The sequence below is a fragment of the Microtus pennsylvanicus genome, chromosome 8 (assembly GCF_037038515.1).
Source record: "Microtus pennsylvanicus isolate mMicPen1 chromosome 8, mMicPen1.hap1, whole genome shotgun sequence".
Taxonomy (NCBI): Eukaryota; Metazoa; Chordata; class Mammalia; order Rodentia; family Cricetidae; genus Microtus; species Microtus pennsylvanicus.
In genome coordinates this window covers 20062703-20082298 of record NC_134586.1, presented here as the reverse complement: position 1 = coordinate 20082298, position 19596 = coordinate 20062703, and the positions used below count along the sequence as shown (strand labels likewise).

Here is a 19596-nt window from a genome sequence, read left to right as displayed (position 1 = left end):
ATATTGTGTGGCATATAGGAGGACGACATGATTCCTGAGGAATTTACCCAAAAAGAGACATGGTCATAAACGGACAGAGGGTAAGTGAAGGGAGGGCGTTTGGTCCCTCTAAGTACAGGACACAAAACCAGCCACAGACACATGCCGTGTTAGCGGAAAAGGAAGGGTGGCTTCAAGAGTCAGTTAAGAGGACAGAGGGCAACCAAAGAGGACAGGTCTGTGTTGGGATCTGGGGCTGTTTGTCTAGGTGGATTTCATATCTCTGCAGACCAGTGCTTCTCAACCTTCCTGATGCTGTGACCCTTTAATCCAGCTCCTCATGTGGTGGTGATCCCCAATTATAAGACTATTTCATTGATACTTCATAACTATAATTTTGCTACTGTTATGAATCATAATGTAAATATTTGATATGGAGGATGGCTGATAAGTGACTTTGAAGGGGTCATGACCCATAGGTTGAAAAACGCTGTTCTAGATGGATGATTTTTCTCCTTGGCTTGGATTGTATTTATGCTTAATTTAGAAGATTTGAGATGATGTGATTTGGAACTGGTTTGTTGTGTATGATATATGAGATTTGGGGGCTCATATAAACGCCGTGATGGATTGAGGCACTTGTTGATGGAGAGACTGAATTTGACTTGTTGGATGTATTTGTGGATTTTGGAATGATTGTGGTAAGCAGAATTTTAACCCTGGATATTGGATCTCGGAATCTTTGAGTATGTGGTTTTATGTGGCAATAAAGTCTCCCCAGATGCTAAACCAGGATCTTGAGATGTGAAAATTAGTTTGAATTATCCAGGTAGAGTCAAGGTCACTACAAGGATTTTTTCAAAGGCAGGTGAGATTTGAGGATGGAGCTGGCTTTGAAGGTAAAGGAATCAATCAGGACATGGCAAAGGCACGTAGGAGAGGCAAGGACATTAGGTCCTTCTAGCAGATCTAAGGCGGTCCTGTTAATACACTGACTTGAGCCCAGTGAGGCTTCTGAACAGAAATATGTTATGTGCCAGGAAATGTGTGGCATCACATCTGGGCAACAACAGGGATCTGTCACACAAATACCTGACGAAAAGTTTTCTTTGGTTATTTTTTATTTTTGCATTTTGATTATTTTTGACTTTTTGAAAATAGTTATAAATTTAATATTCTTTCATTCAGGGAAAATACCCTAAGATGCAGAAGTGTTCAGAGAAGCTTCCCCAAGGGATAAGTGAGAGCTGCGTGCACTTCCTATAATGTGAGAGGGGTTCCAGCTTGCCCAGAGGGTTTGGCAAGATGTGAGGGCATAAAAAAGGGAAGATACTTACTGTTTCCCTGTTCAAGCGACAACAGGTGGGTTCCTGAGCTAAAGATGCTTCCCCTTGCTTTGATCTGAAGACAGAAGGAAATCCATCGTAAGGCCTGTCTGCCTAGCTTCAGCATACTTACGATATATAATCAACTACCATGTTACTGCAACTCAGAGGTTATTTCTATCATGGTATATCCCTCCCACCTTTTTCCTGTATGTACATATATACATTTTAAATAATAAGTACACAATTTTGTGTTTTATGTTGTTCAATATTTATCATTCCTAGGAATCTGTGAAAAGTATGTATGTGTATGTCTTTAGCACCTACTGTATGTGAGGTAAATAGTGGAGGTAAATGTAAAACAGAAGTAAATCCTCTGCTGTTACTCTTATTTTAAAATAAACAAAAAACTCTTCCTTTAAAATAAACAAAACTCACTCTCTATGGGCCTGATTCTGAAATGAGGTAACTTGAACAATTTGATATATATAATAATAATAATTACGTGGACTGTTGTTTCCAGTGTTCAGGTGAGATGACTTATACTCATTTTAGAGCATGAAGTCCCGTAAATTATCCAAGGTCCCAGGACCATGAAGAGATGAAACAGAAATTAAAACTCTTGTAAATTTGTTACCTTTTCATAGAAATAAAGAAATGTCTAGAGTCAATATTTCAGTGGTGAACAGGAAAAATGATGAACTAAATTAAAGCCTGAGTAATTTCGTAGGAAGCAGTTTATCTTTTAGTACAACCCCCCCAAAACTCCAATATTAACACTGATGTCCTACAAAACCTGCTGTTCTGAGAGGAATCTAGTAAATCTGGAGTTGATGCAATTAGAAAGAGATTCAGGGATTCTCATTCTTACCAGATAGTAAAAGGTTAAATCTTTTTCATCCTTCAGGAGGTCTCTGTTCAAAATGTATTGTGTCCGAATCTCCTGAGTTTGCCCACAGGACAAAGTACCAAGAACAAGTTCAAGATGAATGTAACTCTTGCTCGGGGAGAAGATACGCGTTGTAGAGCGATGTGCTTGTGTGTGAAATTCACTAAGCCACCAGTTATCATAGCAGTTATTGTTATCCTTGTAGGAGACCTAATGGGAAAACCAAGAGCACATTTGTGTTTAGCGTCTGTCTGTCTATATAACTACCTATACAATATCTTTTTGTAAAAAATATTGTAAAAAGTCTGTTTTCTTAAGTCGATAGCTGCTTTCCCACCTCCCTCTTAATGGTCTGTATTCTGTCAATTATATTTTAAATAAATGCTGATTGGCCAGTAGCCAGGCAGGAAGTATAGGTGGGACAACCAGACAGGAGATAGAGGAACAGGAGAATTCTGAGAAGAAGGAAGTTCTTTCTGCAGTCCTGACTCGGCCACAGAGCAAGCAAGATGTAACTGCCTCACCGAAAAAGGTACCAAGCCACTTGGCTGACATAGACAAGAATAATGAGCTAATATAAGTTGTAAGAGTTCATAAGAAGCCTGAGATACTGGGCCAATCAGTTTATAACTAGTGTAGACCTCTGTGTGATTATTTTTGGGACTTAATGATTGCAGAAACTGGGCAGGGCAGAAAACTCAGTCAACATCTTAAGTTTATTTAAGTTTCTGTATCTCAGGTTGGCTTTACAGCTTATACTTCTTCCTTCTGTCTCCTGAGTTCTGGGATTAAGAAATGCTCACCCTGAGCCGGATGTGATGGTGCACACCTTTAATCCTTTAACTCAGAAGGCAGAGACAGGTGGACCTCTGTGAACTCAAGGCTAGCCTGCTCTACAGAGTGAGTTCCAGGACAGCCAGGGCTGTCTCAAAACCCTCTGCCCCAGAAAGGAAGGAAGAAGAAAGGAAGGATAAAAGGAAGGAAGGAAGGAATGCTCACTGTGCTTGTGAGGCCCATGTATAATTTTTTTCTGTATAGATTTACTTTATTATTTGCATGTCAGGATACTTATTTTTCTTTACTTATTCATCCTTTTATAATTTCATATTTATATTCTTAATCAAGTCCTCCAACTTATTATTTTTCTTATCCCATTGACCATCGAACTAAGTCTCTTCTTCCTTAACCTCTCTATTTTTGTGCCTTTTTTTTTTTGGTGTGACCCACTTGGGAGTAATTTAATTGAGTGGGGGCAATGTGGAATATGATTCCTCTCCCCCTGCAACCTTCCACAATCTGCTCCTCTGGCAGGGTGGGGCCTTTTGAGCCCCCTATCCATTATGAAGTGTTGATAGGCCCGGATATGTACAGGTCTTGTGTAGGTAGCTGTTGCTTTATCTTCTTAAAACTTTATTGCTTAAGATTATTTGGATGTTCAAGCACAAACAAAAATCGAATTATGCTAAAGGAATCAGGGATAATCTAACTGGTAATAGAACTATGAAAATATTAAAAACTTCAAGGCAATACAAGGCTGGTATTTCGTGTTCCTGAAGGCAGGCCATGCTGTAAGTGTCCCTGACACAGAACTTTCTGGCCTTCCTGATTTAAGTTTCCACATTACTCTGTGTTATTTCCTATCACGATTTCTTTTGTCCCCAGAGTTCATGCACCTCTCACATATCCTCATGTTGTGTAGTCCCCTGACCAAAGCCTTTTCGGCCTCATGTTCCCATTTCCACTTACTGTGATGCCCATGAATGAAGACGTGAAGTTGGACGTGTCAATGACAAGGTTGACCAAGCCATGCTCATCAGTGGTGAACGTGGACAGGTACTTAGATAGATCCACGCGGACAGTTACGTTTTTGTTGGGCATTGGCTGATTCTTCTCATCGACAAGACGAACCTAGAAACAGGAGAGTGATGTCTGGTTACCAATGCCAGCTAGCTACACCATCTTTCTAGTCTGTTCTGTATACATCTCTGCCTCTTGCTCTGTCCCTGTCCCTTACTGAAGATCTTTATATTTGTAAAGGAGACATTTTCTGAGTTTTAAACTGTGATATTTCCTTTAAATATTCCTTAAGTTTTTAAAACCTGAAAGTTTATTTTTATTTTATTGTTTTTCAATTGATCATATTTACTTTTTATTTTGTGCTGTGTGTGTCGGAATTCAGAAGGGAGCATCAGATTCCCTGAGTTCCAGGTGGTTGTGAGCTGTATTGTGGGTGCTGGGAATTGAACCTGGGTCCCCTGAAACTGCAGCTAGTGTCCTTAGCCACTGACACATTTCTCCAGCTCCCTATTTTTTTCTTTTTAATTGAAGAATAAGAATGCTGTATAAATTTTAGAGTACAATGTGATGTGATGTCTTGATAACTTCATGTAATGTAGAATGATTATATCCACTTAGTGAACTTATCCATTATGGCTGCCTGATGTGGGTGCTAGGAATTGAACTCAGGTCCTCAGGAGGAGCCACCTCTTAACCATCGAGCCATCTCTCCAACTGCTTGTGCTAGTTACTTTTATATCAGTGCGATACAAACTAACGTCCTTTTAGAAGATAGAACCTGAACTGAAAAAAGTTGCCCTCCCTAGGTTGGCCCATGGGCAAGTCTGGGCTGCACTTTCTTTATGATGATGTGGGAAGGCCTGGTCCATTGTGAGTGGGGCCACCCCTCAACAGGTGGCCGAGGGTTTCATAAGAAAGTAAACCCATCAAACCATAAGGAACAAGCCAGTAAGCAGCACTCCTTCACAGCCTCTGCTTCAGTGCTTGCCTCCAGGTTCCTGCCTTGAGTTCCTGCCCTGACTTCCCAGCTGTTAGGCTACCATCTTCCTTTCTATCTTTCATTTCTAGGGAACTCACATGTTTCTGTTTTCTCGTGATTTTCTCTCTACCTGTGAAGGCCTTGCCAAACCCCAACACACTTATCCATGTCTCTTCCAATTTGATAGGAAATAGTAAAAATGAATGAAGAAAGCGTAAAAGTCAAAGTCAGATATAAACCTCCAAATATAAGTGAGGAAACTGCTCATCAACTTAGTCCAAAGATTATTTGTCATGAAAGCAAAGTTGAAAACTGCCCAAAACTGAGGCGATATATGAAAGGAAAAGGGCAGTTTACTCCATTGTATTATCTGGCCTAGAATTTACCAGCATTGCTATTACAAACATTGCTTTAGCCCTGAAAAATAAATCTTTAAAACTGTTTCAGTAATTAAAAATTTTTATCATTCTGACAAAAGGCTGTTGATATCTCTTGGATGTTAAATGTTTCCCAAAGTCTTGGATCCCAGTGTGGTGCTATTGGTATTGGATTTGAAGTCCTTGGGTCATTGGGAGTGTGTTGTCCAAGGAGACTGGAATCTGGGCGCTCTCTCTCTCTCTCTCTCTCTCTCTCTCTCTCTCTCTCTCTCTCTCTCTCTCTCCTTCTTTTTCTCTTCACTATAATGTGTGGTGTCACCACAGACACAACTCACAATGGACTGAGACTTCCCTGGGCCTAAATAAACTTTTTACCTTTATAAGTCTCAGGTATCTTGTTATAGTAATGGAAAGCTGACTAACACAATTACTTTTAAAAATTATTTCTGGGAAAAACTGCATTAGAAAAGCTTTTTTTTTAAATAAAGAGGGAATCAAAGAGAACATAGCCAAACTACACAGAAAAAAAAACTATTACAGAGTTATGTAAGGAAGGTGATAGTTTAAAATTTACTTTGTTTTTCAACAGTTCACTCTCCTTGATAAACGTGAAATTTGCTATTATTTCTTTTTCTATGTAATTGCTGTAATATATTTTGATTTTGCAATTAATTTTTTTTCTTAAAAATCTTGTGCCTGGGGTTGGGGCGATGGCTCAGTGGATGAAATGCTTCTTGTATGTGCACGAGGGTTCCGATTCCCAGCACTGCAGAGATGTTGAGTGGAAATGGCAGCCTGCCTATGATTCCAGAGCTTGGAAGGCTGAGACAGAGGCTCTCTGATGCAAGCTGGCTAGTAGACTAGCCAGCACTGTCAAGCTTTGAGTTCAAGTGAGAGACCCTGAGCCAAAGAGTAAGGTGGAGAAGGCCTGAGGAAGACTCCTGGTGTCAACACAAGCACAAGTGTACCCACATACATGTGTGCCTACGCTCATGTAAAGATGTATGCACATGCATATGTACCATGACTGCACAAACATATACACAGAAGAACATTTCATGCCCCCTAAGTATGATCATGCGGGAAAGTATTTTACCTGCCCAAAGAAAGGTAGCCCTGGCCTGTAGTGCGTATCTCCTTTAGTAAATGTCAGTGTGCTTAAGGTGTTTGTTATTTCACATGATCCATGACCAGTGAGTTCCAGTCCTGAAAAAAAAAGAGAGAAGCTAGTTTTATCTATCCCAAACTCACCTTCTACCTCTACCTCAGCTCTCATCCGTTATTACAGAATGCCCACTAATCTTTGAATAATTTTATGAGGTATCACATCCAATACATCTTCACTTATCCTGCATCTTCTGTTAGCCTTATTTTGAAAAATCAGTTTGTTTCGGTCATTATCAAATATATCTGAAGCTAGACATGCTTTTCAGAAGCACATGGAAGCACCTCATCGTCTGACTCCATTTCCTCCGTTCTGAGAATGGGAGTTCTTTTGTGCTTTCCCCCGCCTGTTGCTAATCTTCCAAAATGTCACTCATCTTCCACGGAGTGCATCAAATGCCAGCGTAAGGGTCCCCCTTCTGTCTCTGCATTAGAATTAACTACTTAAGTCCCAAATTCCTTATGGAAATTTGATCACAGTTATACACATACACTCCAACACACATACACCCTCTGCTTTTAAACATTTAATTTCTTGAGATCAGTGACCTGTCGTTTTCGTAATATGTAGACTCCTTTATACCAAATGGAATGGAAGTTTGATAAGTTCCCACTTAATTGACATTTATTTTAAAATAATACAGACCTGTGCCCTCCTCTTTGACCTTGGCTTCCACTTCTATATTCATGTCATGGCCTTTTTGTCTTAGCTGAAATGCTTTGGTTTTTATAACTTGTCTGAAACATCCTTTATCATCTGCCTGAAGAGAAGAGGAGAGAGTTCCCAAGCTCTTTTATTTGCCATCAAAATGCCAATTATAAGTTTGCAAAAACATTTTAAGCATTCAGATACCTATTTTGTGTGTGTCCTTTCCCAACCCTAAGGATGAACGGTTTCTTTGTTAATCTCTGGGTTATTTATAGCCAACCTTTGCCTCTCCTCTCTTCCAAAAATGGATCCTTTTTCTACCGCATCAGCTCTCCTGGAGTTTCCAAGTGTGCCATCATATTTTGTAATTGTAATTCTTTGCATATGTTGCTCCTCAAATGATGATATTCTTTCTCTCTTTTCTTCCCTTGACTAACAGCCCCTGCTTCTCAAACTCAACTTAGGCATAACATTTTCCAAGAGGTTTCCATAACCATCTCTAGCTCAACACTGACTGAGATGTGTGCCCTTTTTATATATTTAAATATATTGGTTAACATTCACTGTATATGGCAGCAGGTTTTATCAGGATATTTTCATGCAGGTCTATGATTTACTTTGAACACGTTCTCCCCTCTCTTCTCTCTCTCTCTCTCTCTCTCTCTTTTGGTTTTTCGAGACAGGGTTTCTCTGTGGTTTTGGAGCCTGTCCTGGAACTAGCTCTTGTAGACCAGGCTGGTCTCGAACTCACAGAGATCCGCCTGCCTCTGCCTCCCAAGTGCTGGGATTAAAGGCGTGCGCCACCACCGCCCGGCTCCCCTCTCTTCTCTTTATACTCCCTCCCCTTAGTTCTTTTGTCCACCTAAGTCAGTGGTTCTCGGCCTGTGGGTTGTGACCTCTTGGGGGTCGGATGATCCTTTCACAGATGTTACCTATGACCATCGGAAAACACAGATATTTACATTAAAATTCTTAGTACCAAAAATATAGTTATGATGTAGCAATGAAGATAGTTTTATGGGGTCACCACTACATGAGGAACTGTATTTAAGGGTCACAGAAATAGGAAGGTTGAATATCACTGGCCTACCTATTTTCACACCACAGGTAAACGCTTGCATGACTTTATGTATCTTTACATAAGATAGGATCCAAATATGAGAGCAAACATGTGATGTTTGTTTTTTGAGATTGAAAACTTTTTTTTTTCAAAGACAGGGTTTCGTTGTATCTTTGGAGCCTGTCCTGGAACTAGCTCTTGTAGACCAGGCTGGCCTCGAACTCACAAAGACCCACCTGCCTCTGCCTCCCGAGTGCCGGGATTAAAGGCGTGCAACACTACTGCCTGGCAAGATTGACAACTCTCTTAACACAATTATCTTTCATTCCGTCCATTTTCCTGCAAAACTGAATAATTTAGCTCTTGTTTATGGCTGAAAAGTTTTATTGTACAGATTACATCACATTTTCTTTATCCACTCTTCCACTGACAGACACCTCAGTTGGTTTATAACATAGCTATTGTGAGCAACGCCACAATAATGGAAGATGAGCAAGCATCTCAGTAGTGTGTTGACTTAGAGTCCTTTAGGTAAAGACTCCGCTGTAGCTGGTCATACAATAGATCAACTTTTATTTTAATTCATTTGAACCTCCATTCTGGGTTCCTTAGTGGCTGGACTAGCTTACATCTTACATTCCCACTATATAAGGGTTTCCTTTTCTCTGTATATTTGCCAGCATTTGTTGTTATTTCATGGACTCTATTTATGACTGTATTTTCTAAGTCATGTGACTGATGTTTGAGACATTGGGAGCATGCATATCCATTGACTAGACAAACCCTTATAGTAATTAGGTTTCTGAACTAAATGTTATGACCTAGGTTTTAATAAAGATCATATCATAGGCATGCAACTTGACAAACATTCGTAATCCCAGCATTTGGCAGGTTGAGGCAGGAAAATTATTGTGAATTTGAGGTCAGTTTGGATTACATAGTGAATTCCAAGCTAGCTATAAAATTGGGAAGTGAAAGCAAGAATGGGAGTTCGAGGCCATCCTTGGCTACATAATGAGGTTGAAGCCAGTGGGGGCTGAAAGAGAACCAGTCTCAAACAAACTAGTGAGTCTCAATACACGCGGACCCCTCAAATTTGATCATAATTAATCTATAGACATTGTGAGTCATTTGAAAATAAAACCTTTGTACTAGTCTTCAAGTTATTTTAAAGACCGGGACAACTAGAGTGTGACTGGACTGATCTTGTTCATCAGAGCTTTTCTTACTGGTCGTCTTTCCATGGCAGCCTCTCGCTCACCAGCTCCCTGCAGCCTCGATAACTTCCATCATAGCCTCCAGGCAGTGTCTGCTCTAATAGCCACCCCTGAATTTTTATAATTCTTCCCCTGAAAACAGAGTTCATGCACCCAACTTTAAATTTTTGTTCTAAATTTTATTTTATGTGTTCGGACGTTTTGCCTGCATGTGTGTCTGTGCACCACGTGCATGCGGTGCCCACGGATGCTAGAAGAGGGTGTTGGATACTCTTGAAATGGGAGTTACAGAAAGTTGTGAGCTGCCATGTGGGTGCTAGGAATTGAACCTAGATCTTCAGCAAGAGCAAGCAGCCAGTGCTCTTACCCATTGAGCTGTCTCTCCAGTTTTTTGGAAATGGGTTTTCTTTTAGCCTTCTCTGGCTTAGACCTCATTATATGGCCAAAGATGACCTTGAACTCCTGTTCTTGCCTTTGATTCCCGATTATTAGAATTACGGGTGTGATCCTCCACACTCGGCTGCATCTAAATGTTTTCAGTGCAACATATTCTTCTCTCAGTTGTTTTCCTTAATTATTCTTATTAAATCTCTTCTGTGACATAATAGGCTCTCTAATTGTGTTTTCTAGATCTTTCCCTTCTGGGACAGATGTTCATTCATTGTTCAGTATTTTCTTTTTTTTTTTTGCCATTTGGAGATACATGCCACTGGATCTCCACACTATCCCAGTTCTCCTTCCTTCCTCCTCCTCCCCCCCTTTTTTGACTTTTCAAGACAGGGTTTCTCTGTGTAGCTTTGAAGCCTGTCCTAGAACTCATTCTGTAGACCAGGCTGGCCTCGAACTCACAGAGGTCTGCCTGCCTCTGCCTCCTGAGTGCTGGGATTATACATGCGCCACCACCTCCCAGCTACTATCCCAGTTTTTAACACCCGACCTATTCTGTGACAAAAACCAGGTTTGAACACTTCTTTATCCCTTTAGAACATGGCATGTTGATTGCTGTTGGCAAGCAAAATCACAGAATCGGTCAAATGCATGCATAGATTCATGTGCTCCTCAATTGGCCCCGGACCGCAGCCACCCATTCTCACATTCCTTCCCCTGCCCCAATGTTTTGCTTGGTGACATTTCAAATGTATCCCCTGTCGTGTTGCATTTAGCGCTGTAGTTCATGAGAAGGTAAGAACCAGGGAGTGGTTTCTACATACCTGGCCGCTGAATTCTTCACAGATACTTTGTGAATTTTGGCCATGGCACTGGGAGTGGAATCGTGAATATCTTCTGCACACGCTAATCGTCACCAGACCAGGAACGGGCTTTCCATATGTGTATCTAGAACAATAAAATGATCATTCCAAATGCCATTGCGTATGAATGACTTAGATGTCTCTTCACCAGTCCATTGCTTTCATCTAAAGCACCTGTTTTATGTCCCTGGCGCCTGCACTCTAGAACAGCTTGCGACAACAGGCTGCATCCTGACATCTAAGTGGGGATGGAAATGTGTCTATAATTCTAAGACAAAAGAGTCAAAGAGCTATTTGAAAATGCCTCTAAATGGAAGGATACTGATTTAGTATTTTTCCAAAGTTCTCTCCCTCCCTCCCTCATTCCCTCTCTCTCCTTTTCTTTCTTTTTAATTTTTTTTTTTTAAAACTGGGTCTCATTATGTAGGCCTCACTGTGTACACCAGGCTGGTGTAAACTCTGCCTGCCTCTGTCTCCTGAGTACTGGGATTAAACACCTAGTTTTCTCTCTACTTTAGGTGAGGTTTTGCTATTAAGACTGCCCTGTGCACTGGCAAGGTGGCTCAACAGTTAAGAGCACTTGCTGCTCTTCTAGAGGATCCAGGTTTGGTTTCCAGCATCCACCTGGTGGTCCAGAACTGTCTGTAGCTCCAGTTCAATGGGATCTGATGTCCCTTTTGCACCTTTGCAGTCATCGGGCATGCATGTACATAGACATAACTGTGGGCAACCCCCCTACGCACACATAAAGAGTGCTTACTGCGCTTCTGGAGGACTTGAGTTCTGTCCCCAGCACCCATGTCCGGTGGCTCAAAACTCCCTGCAGCTGCAACTCCAGTGCCTCAGTGGATCTGATACCTCTGGCTTTCTTGAGCACCTGTCCATGTATATGGCATATACCTTCACACCCACACAATTAATTAAAAAACGACTGTCTCACTGGGCGGTGGTGGCACACGCCTTTAATCCCAGCACTCGGGAGGCAGAGGCAGGCGGATCTCTGGAAGTTCGAGGCCAGCCTGGTCTACAAGAGCTAGTTCCGGGACGGGCACCAAAGCTACAGAGAAACCCTATCTCGAAAAACAAAAACAAAAACAACAACAAGAACAAAAACAACAACAAAAAAAGACTGTCTCTGCCATCAGATTACTGGAGTTATTTTAGCTTTAAAAAAAAGAAACACATATAATGACTATATTTCGAAGTATTTTAAAATAGTGAGAGGATGATTTGGGAAAGCAGTGGCAACAAAATTAAAACATGATTTATAAATAATATCATGATAACTCAATTTGTCTCTGCTGGATATGATGCGAGGAACCATGCAAGGCTGGACTTGGCTTGCTCTTTTAGACCTGTGATCCTTGTTGTGCTGGAGGATCCTTGACTCTTGCCTTAGATTTGTAATCAGAATTTCTGTGAGTGGGGCCAGGGATTTTAATTTTAATTAAGCTCCCCCCATAGAGCTGATATAGAACAATACCTGAAAATCTCCCCTTTGCCCAGCCATGAGGTTGGTATAGCCTCACGGCCATAGCTTTCTTCTTGTACATCCCTTCTAATGCTTGTATGTGCTGATAAGTAATGCACCACTAAATATTATCTAAGGTACATCCTCTCAAATAGAATATGGACATTAAAATAAGATAAAAAATAATGTAACTCACAAGCCGCAGGCCGACACCTCAAATTTCTCTTCCAAGAAAGCAATGATCTTGGGCAATTTTACTTTCACCTCAAATTTGGGCAAAACTGTTTTGAATAGAGGGAAAAGGGAGGTGAGAGTCGGTAGGAGACCTCATCATTATTACCAAGGGATTTCACTAGAGGAACCTGTGACGTAGGGTCACCTGGAAGGAGCTCCAGTGTCAATACCGGGAAAGAGACGCTGGCACTCATTACTGTGAGCAGTTTGTGCCGTGCTAACTTGGTGAAACTGGGACTGCATTTCCCAGACTTCTCTAGTTTTGTGCAAGGTTTCAAAGGTGGGTGGAATATCCCTGAGTCTGAAGACCACCGCAGTTAGATGTAGGAACAGAGGGCCGGTGGGCTCCAGTGTGACCTCCCTCCCTCCCTCCCTCCCTCCCTCCCTCCCTCCCTCCCTCCCTCCCTCCCTCCCCCGCCTCTCATTTCTATCAAGTGCTAGCTAGTCTGACAGACATCCCCAGCCTTGCTCCCAGAGCCATGGTCTACTGCGTGGGAGAATATCAGAGGTGACAGCTCTCTGCAGGTCTTTGGCTGATTCCCAGGAATCTTCCACTCCGGCAGCTGAAGGTGCTGCCTCTCCCACCCCAACTCCCTCATGCTCTGACTAACCCTTGCCCACTTCAGAACTTGTTAGTCATGTTCTAAGATTTGCACTTCCTCTTGTTGGCTCCTTCTCTTCGAACCTCTCTCACGGTTGTGAAAGGCACCACCTTATGAAGGCTGTCGTCGCAGCTCTGGGAGTGTTGAGAGCCATGTTTTTCAATGGTTTTCTGACACTGACTTCTGCCATCCACATATGAACACACAGAGTGCGAACATACCACCCCCAACATGCACACACATGCATGCACCTCACATATACACAGAAGTAACCCCAAGATTCCAGTGTCATAAATACTTGGAGGTTTCTTACCATATTCGTTCACCTCAAAGGAGTGCTCTATTTTCTTCCCAGAGTCCTTCTGTACTACAACCTTGTAGGTACCGAGAGCTGGCTCAGCTGACAGTGGGAAAGAGAGCTGGTGGAGTCCTATTTGTAGATCGGTGTTTAGCCATTGAAAAATTCGTTTCCTCTTGGGATTCTACAGAAAGATATGAGTTGTGTAAACAATTCAAACATATAGCTTGACTTAGGATCAGCTTTTCAGGCAATAATAACACTGGGAGATTAATAAGTGGTTGAAGAATTAGTGCTAAAGTCATGAACTCACTTTAAAAAAGAATCCCACACTGAATAACAGAAAACAGACAGTGTGGGCACCAGCTGTGGGATCCTATGGACCCTATGCCGTACCATCCCGAATGCATCAACTTCTCCTGATGTTGGAAGTCAAGCAGGTTAGAAGGGAGACCCTGCATCTATGTGATATAATAAATCTCTTTTTGATACATGTTTATTTTGGCCTGAAGTATTTTAGGAGTCATGAAAACACACTACCCTAAAGAACTGCAATTCTTCATTTAACTTTTATTTTTACAAAGAACTTGAGGTAGGCAAAAAAAAAGTAGCACTTGTTTAGTTGAGGTGGCATCTAAAAGGAGAAAAGAATCTGGTGCATCTTGTAGGGCACCCTCCTTCCAAATTAGATGTACAGTCTGTGACTTACCTCAATGTAAATGACAGGGAACTGAAAAGAAAAAAAAGTAGTATGAGTGTGTGGTGGAATGAAATTACAACTTCAAAAGTTTGCTGAGCTTACTGCTCCTTTTTCACGTTATGATTTATTTCCTTGTCCCATATAATTCTTGTCCTTTCCAATTAGTTCTTTCAGAATTTCGTACAGTGTGTTCTGACCATATTCACACACACCCCTCTCCTCCCAGATCCATACCCTCTTCTCTACCCACCCAACGTCAAGTCTTCCTCTTCCTTTTTTTTTCCACCCACCAAAGTCCAATCATGCTGCCCACATATTCACGGATGTCAGAGGCAATTGTGACACAGGGGAGCAAAGTCTCTGTTTCTCTTGTCAGAGCTAGGATAGATCCCCTGTTTGATCTGTAGATCTGTAGCTTTTTACATGTTTGGTTTGGGATCTCTCTCTCTCTCTCTCTCTCTCTCTCTCTCTCTCTCTCTCTCTCTCTCTCTCTCTCTCATTTTTCGAGACAGGATTTCTCTGTGTAGCCTTGGCTGTCCTGGAACTCACTCTTATAGACCAGGCTGACCTCGAACTCACAGAAATCTGCCTGCCTCTGCCTCCTGAGTGTAGAACATAAATCTCTTAAGAAGTTACAACTTTCCTTTTATGACAGCTGATTGAGGAAATTTAGCTGGGTGAAAGAGCTGAATAGTAAGTATACTATTGTTTTGCAAATGATATTTGCTGAAGAGAAACCAGATGCACTTCTGGAGTGGCTGGAATCTCTTAAGAGGACATTTTCGACTGAATATCTTTTTATTTATTTATTTATTAGACAGTGTCTTACTGTGTGGTGCAGGCAGGCCAGGGCCTTGTGATGCTTCAACTCAGTTTCCCACATTCTGGGACTAGGAGCATACATCACCATGGCTGCTTGTTTTTGAGTGCTTTATCTACTCTAAGAAAGCAGTTGGTGAATTGCATGAGCGCCACCACTGCATATGCTTCTGGCATGGGTACATTCGGGGCAATCTTCTGTGATAGACTTAATAGCTCTTTCATGATTTCAGGTTATTAAGTTTTTAATGAATGAGACTTAAGTGTTTGCATATTTATCTCATTTGAATTCTCCCACCAAAAGGAGACTCACCGTTTCATTCAGCGGGTGAAAACTCGTGTCCACAGAGACAACACGGAATTTCACTGAAACAGAGATTTTCTCTGTGAGACTCCACTGGTTCCCCTCTGTATGCTATGAATATCTTTTTATTACCATTGGTTATTGAAGAAGCTGTTTTGGCCAGTGGCTTAGTAGAACGAAGCCAGACAGGAAATCCAAACAGAGATACAGAGAGAAAGTAGGTGGAGTCAGATGTCATGAAACTGCTGAAGGAGAAGGACGCTAGCTGCCAGTCAGAAGCTTACTAGTAGGCCACACCCTCAGGGTGATTCACAGATGAATAGAAATGGGTTAATTTAAGATGTAAGAGTTAGCTAGAAATATGCCTAAGCTATTGACCAAACAGCGTTGTAATTAATATAGTTTCTGTGTTGGGTGTAGGGGGTGGGAAACGAGCCCACAGTCTCTGTTTACCTCCCCACTCCCGCACAGTGGGAACCCAGGGCCAGAGGTGCCATGACTGCGGCTTAGTCATAAAGAATACCACCCACCCACATCCCCACAGTTGTCCTTGCTCAGTTAATTCCTTATACCTGTTTGTCCTGGTTTGTATATGGGCTTGTCTGTCTGGACAAAGACTATGTTCTCTGCTTGTCTTATCTGCATTGGCCTCGTCCTTGTGAAGTTCTGGGTCGGCCCCTTTATCTGCACGAGAATGAATGCTGAGGAGGCTGGCAAACTGGAGATCTGCAAGACAGAAACGTGAAGAGTGTGCTCAGACCCGCGTCTGAGTGCTCAGCTTTTACAGGGTCTGTTTTCTGCGCGAAACCCTGAGAACGGGCAAGGGAATGTCAAGGACTCAATTTCCGGTTACATCCAGAGACTGCTACGATTGGGTTATGTGATGTTAGCAATTCACTACTTAGGTCGAGGGAGGAAACAGCGGGACATCCTTCAGTGCAGCCACCACAATGAAACAGATGGTGTCTTCATTTTCAAAGCGAAGTCTTGGTATTAAAAATAAATATCTCATTCTACCTTCCAAGGCCAGTATCAACCGTCTGTCTTACATGAGTAACCTGGCTTTTATGAGTCTGTATTCAAGACCTCTGAGGATGGCTCAGCAGTTAAGAGCACACACTGCCCTTGCAGGGGAATTAGGGTCCCATATCCCTGTCATGAGGCGCACCACTGTCCACAGCTCTAGGGTGCCCCCTTCTGTCTTCAGTAGTTACCTGCACTCATGTGCACACACACAGAGACATGGAAAGTGAAATAAATCTTTTTTTTTTTTTGGTTTTATTGAGACAGGGTTTCTCTGTGTAGCTTTGGAGTCTGTCCTGGAACTCACTCTGTAGATCAGGCTGGCTTTGAACTCACAGAAATTCACCTGCCTCTGCCTCCCGAGTGCTGGGATTAAAGGCATGCACCACCACCACCCAGCTTGTGAAAATAAATCTTAAAAGAAGAATCTCAATACTTATATCTGTAAAAGTATAAAGAGTATTTACCTCAGAAGTCATTTTAAGGTAAAATTAAATCTTTCCTATAGCTATGGTAACCTTTCAAGCACTTCATTAGATCTGTTTGTAAGTTTCATAAAAAGAAATTTAAATTAGATTTTCCTTAAGATATTTTTCCTTTTGATAGATGAGAACATAATGTTCAACTAGATTACTCTTTTTCTACCAGTACCACACATCCCGGGAAGGACACTGACCATGAAAGAGCTGCAGTAGAAGGAATCCTTCTCTACCATCTGGCCTGTGAGGAGGTTTGTGGTCTGCATTTCATACTGTAGAATTATGTCGAGTGTCACGGTCTCGTTCAGGTGCTGGAGGTTGACACAGGCCTTTTCAGGAACTCCTGCCTCGAGCTGTGATGGGACCAGCACCACATATTGTCTGTGGGGAAGAGGATTAAGCATAAAGGATTAAAAGGATGTCATTCCTGTGGCTTTTCCCCTAGTATTTCATATCACCATCAGTAATAGGTTTCAGCAAGATTGGGTTCCCCAGAGGTCACCATAAAAATGCCAGATTAAATACTGACGTGATTCTCTGGCTTTCAGGAAGTGTTCATCCACAGAATGTTTAATATCAACATCTAATATTAGAGACTTTGGGAGATCAATTTAAGTTATTGCCGTGTAGCAATTTCCTCCAAATTGGAACATTCCTTCCTGGAGGGGGGCAGGGAGGAGCTTGAGACTCAAGAAGTAAATCTTATGAGTTCTGGAGAGCTGAGACTAACAGGATTGATGACATCTCTCCATGGTTACAGAAGCAGTGAACAACCGCTGGAGAGAGGAGAGGAGGCTGAGTTGCCTCTAAGATATTCCTGGACCAGTCAAGCTCCCTGTAGGAGACTCTCCTATTAGTAGAACTACCTGCAAGTCACTCAGAGAGCTCCAGGGATGTGACTTTCATGAATCAGCACCCAGGTGGTTTTGGTTCTGTAGTTGCCTTTGAATCATCCATGCTCCCATAGGCAATCCCCGACTCATATTCCTGTAGGTATCCCCAGTAAATGCTTTGGTTGACCAAGTTGACCAAGGTGGTCTACTCTAGTCTATTGTTGATTCTCTATCTGGGATGGATAGATGTTCTGATCTATGCATTCACACACACACACACACACACACACACACACACACACACGCACACACACCATCTGATGTGACAGCTATCATATATTTTGGTTAAAAATTCCAAATTTCCAAACCATGAACTAATCGATGGTTCATCACTGGAAGCCTTAAAAACCCAACCGCCTGTAGCCTCAGGCTCCATACGAGTACCACAAATCTCTCATCCAGAAAGCACTAGAAACTAACATGCCGCACATGGGAAAGCTGAATTGCTTCGCAATCAAGTTTTAAGAAGCGTGGCTGGGTGGTGGTGGCGCATGCCTTTAATTCCAGCACTTGGGAGGCAGAGGGAGGCGGATCTCTGTGAGTTCAGGGCCAGCCTGGTCTAAAAGAGCTAGTTCCAGGACAGGAACCAAAAGCTACGGAGAAACCCTGTCTCGAAAACTCAAAAAAAAAAAAAAAAGAAAAGAAAAAAAAATAAAAAAGTTTAAGAAGCAACCTCAACCTCAGCTCCCTCCTTCCCCTCACTGTCTGGTGATGTAAGCCAGCAGTCTGCTGATGTAATCAGCAAACATCCCAGACACTGCCAAGAGGAGAACAGCCTTTCCCGGCACGTCCTTGCTGTTCACGGTCAGGCACCTGAACCTTCCCCGCTCTGCAAGGTTGTATATTTCACATTGCTTCTCGCCTCCTGAGTGTCTGTCTGTCCTGAAAATTTTTATCTCATTAGACTTGCCAAACTTGCCAAAGATCCCTTTTCTGCATCGGCCCTATGAAGTCTAAGATTTTCTTCGTGGGTCTCTGCTGTTTCTCTTTGGGGCTATCTCTTTACTTCTTTCTTTCTTTTTCTTTAGTACCATATCTCTTTTTCCATATAGTGAGATATTTCAGGAAGGGTCTGAATTTTGTCAATGTTTTCTAAAATCTACTGCAGCCCCTATGTTTTCTGAAGGATTCAAAAAAAGAGACTCATGCAGTCTCTCATCCATTTGCCTTGGGTGCCCCCCTCAACTTAGGAAAACAGAGACACTGAGCTATTTCCCAATACTGGGACGATGCAGGGCATTTATGAATTGATAAACCAGTGGTTCTCAACCAGTCGGTTGTAACCCCTTTGAGGGACTGAACGACCCTTTCACAGGGGGTCACATGTCAGATATCCCGCATATCAGATATTTACATTACAATTCACAACAGAGCAAAATTACAGTTATGAAACAGCAATACAAATAATTTTATGGTTGGGGTCAGCACAACATGAGGAACTGTATTAAAGAGTTGCAGCGTTAGGAAGGTTGAGAACCACTGTGACAAAGAGTTTATCCTTTTTTTTTTTTTTTTGTCGAAATTCTATATTTTTATCTGGTGTTGTTTGACAAGATTCCTGCCCCATATATCTGAGGTTTCTAGAACTGGAGTAGATCTTCTACATGACCCATGACAACTTACTGGTCACTCCAAGTTCTTTGACAACGGATAACTGCATAGGAAGCCAGGAAAGAGATAACACGGTAGGAAGGAAGGATTTTCTGAAGTAAGAATTGCTTACGGTTTTGCAGCAGCTGCGGCATCTCTGGGAAGAAGCAGTAACAGTAAAAATGAGACCAGTGTGAGCTGCTGGTTTCCCCTCATGGTGGAGAGGGCCAGAGACGGAGAATGATTCCGAGCCCTCGGCCCTTTGACCTCTGATCGTTGTCCAGAGCCACTGGCTTTTATTTTACCTGATGGGCAATGAAAGTAAACTACCAACCACTTATTTTTGTAACACATTAACTACTTCACTATTAAAAAAATCAATTCCAGATAATTTCCAGTACCATCTCTATTCTTTTATTGACTTTTGGAAGTTACCGTAAAATTTGAAAAATTGTGCCTTAATACTCAGCACTTTAAACAATTAAAAAATAAAATAA

At 41.9% G+C, this 19596-nt stretch overlaps 1 protein-coding gene across 1 annotated transcript in view; it reads right to left on the bottom strand.

The window, feature by feature from the left end:
- LOC142855972 (pregnancy zone protein-like) overlaps positions 1–19353 on the bottom strand; it is a 45793-nt gene extending 26440 nt beyond the window's left edge. The window contains exons 1-13 of the mRNA XM_075982652.1: positions 19233–19353; positions 16814–16997; positions 15687–15840; positions 15124–15176; positions 14001–14021; positions 13307–13475; positions 12354–12438; positions 10648–10771; positions 7157–7271; positions 6443–6552; positions 3940–4101; positions 2176–2403; positions 1317–1380 (exon numbers count right to left, since the gene is read on the bottom strand). Coding sequence (XP_075838767.1) covers positions 1317–1380; positions 2176–2403; positions 3940–4101; positions 6443–6552; positions 7157–7271; positions 10648–10771; positions 12354–12438; positions 13307–13475; positions 14001–14021; positions 15124–15176; positions 15687–15840; positions 16814–16997; positions 19233–19315 — 1552 coding nt within the window. The 5' untranslated portion in view covers positions 19316–19353. The remainder of the gene's footprint in view (positions 1–1316; positions 1381–2175; positions 2404–3939; positions 4102–6442; positions 6553–7156; positions 7272–10647; positions 10772–12353; positions 12439–13306; positions 13476–14000; positions 14022–15123; positions 15177–15686; positions 15841–16813; positions 16998–19232) is intronic.
- Positions 19354–19596: the final 243 nt, after the last annotated feature.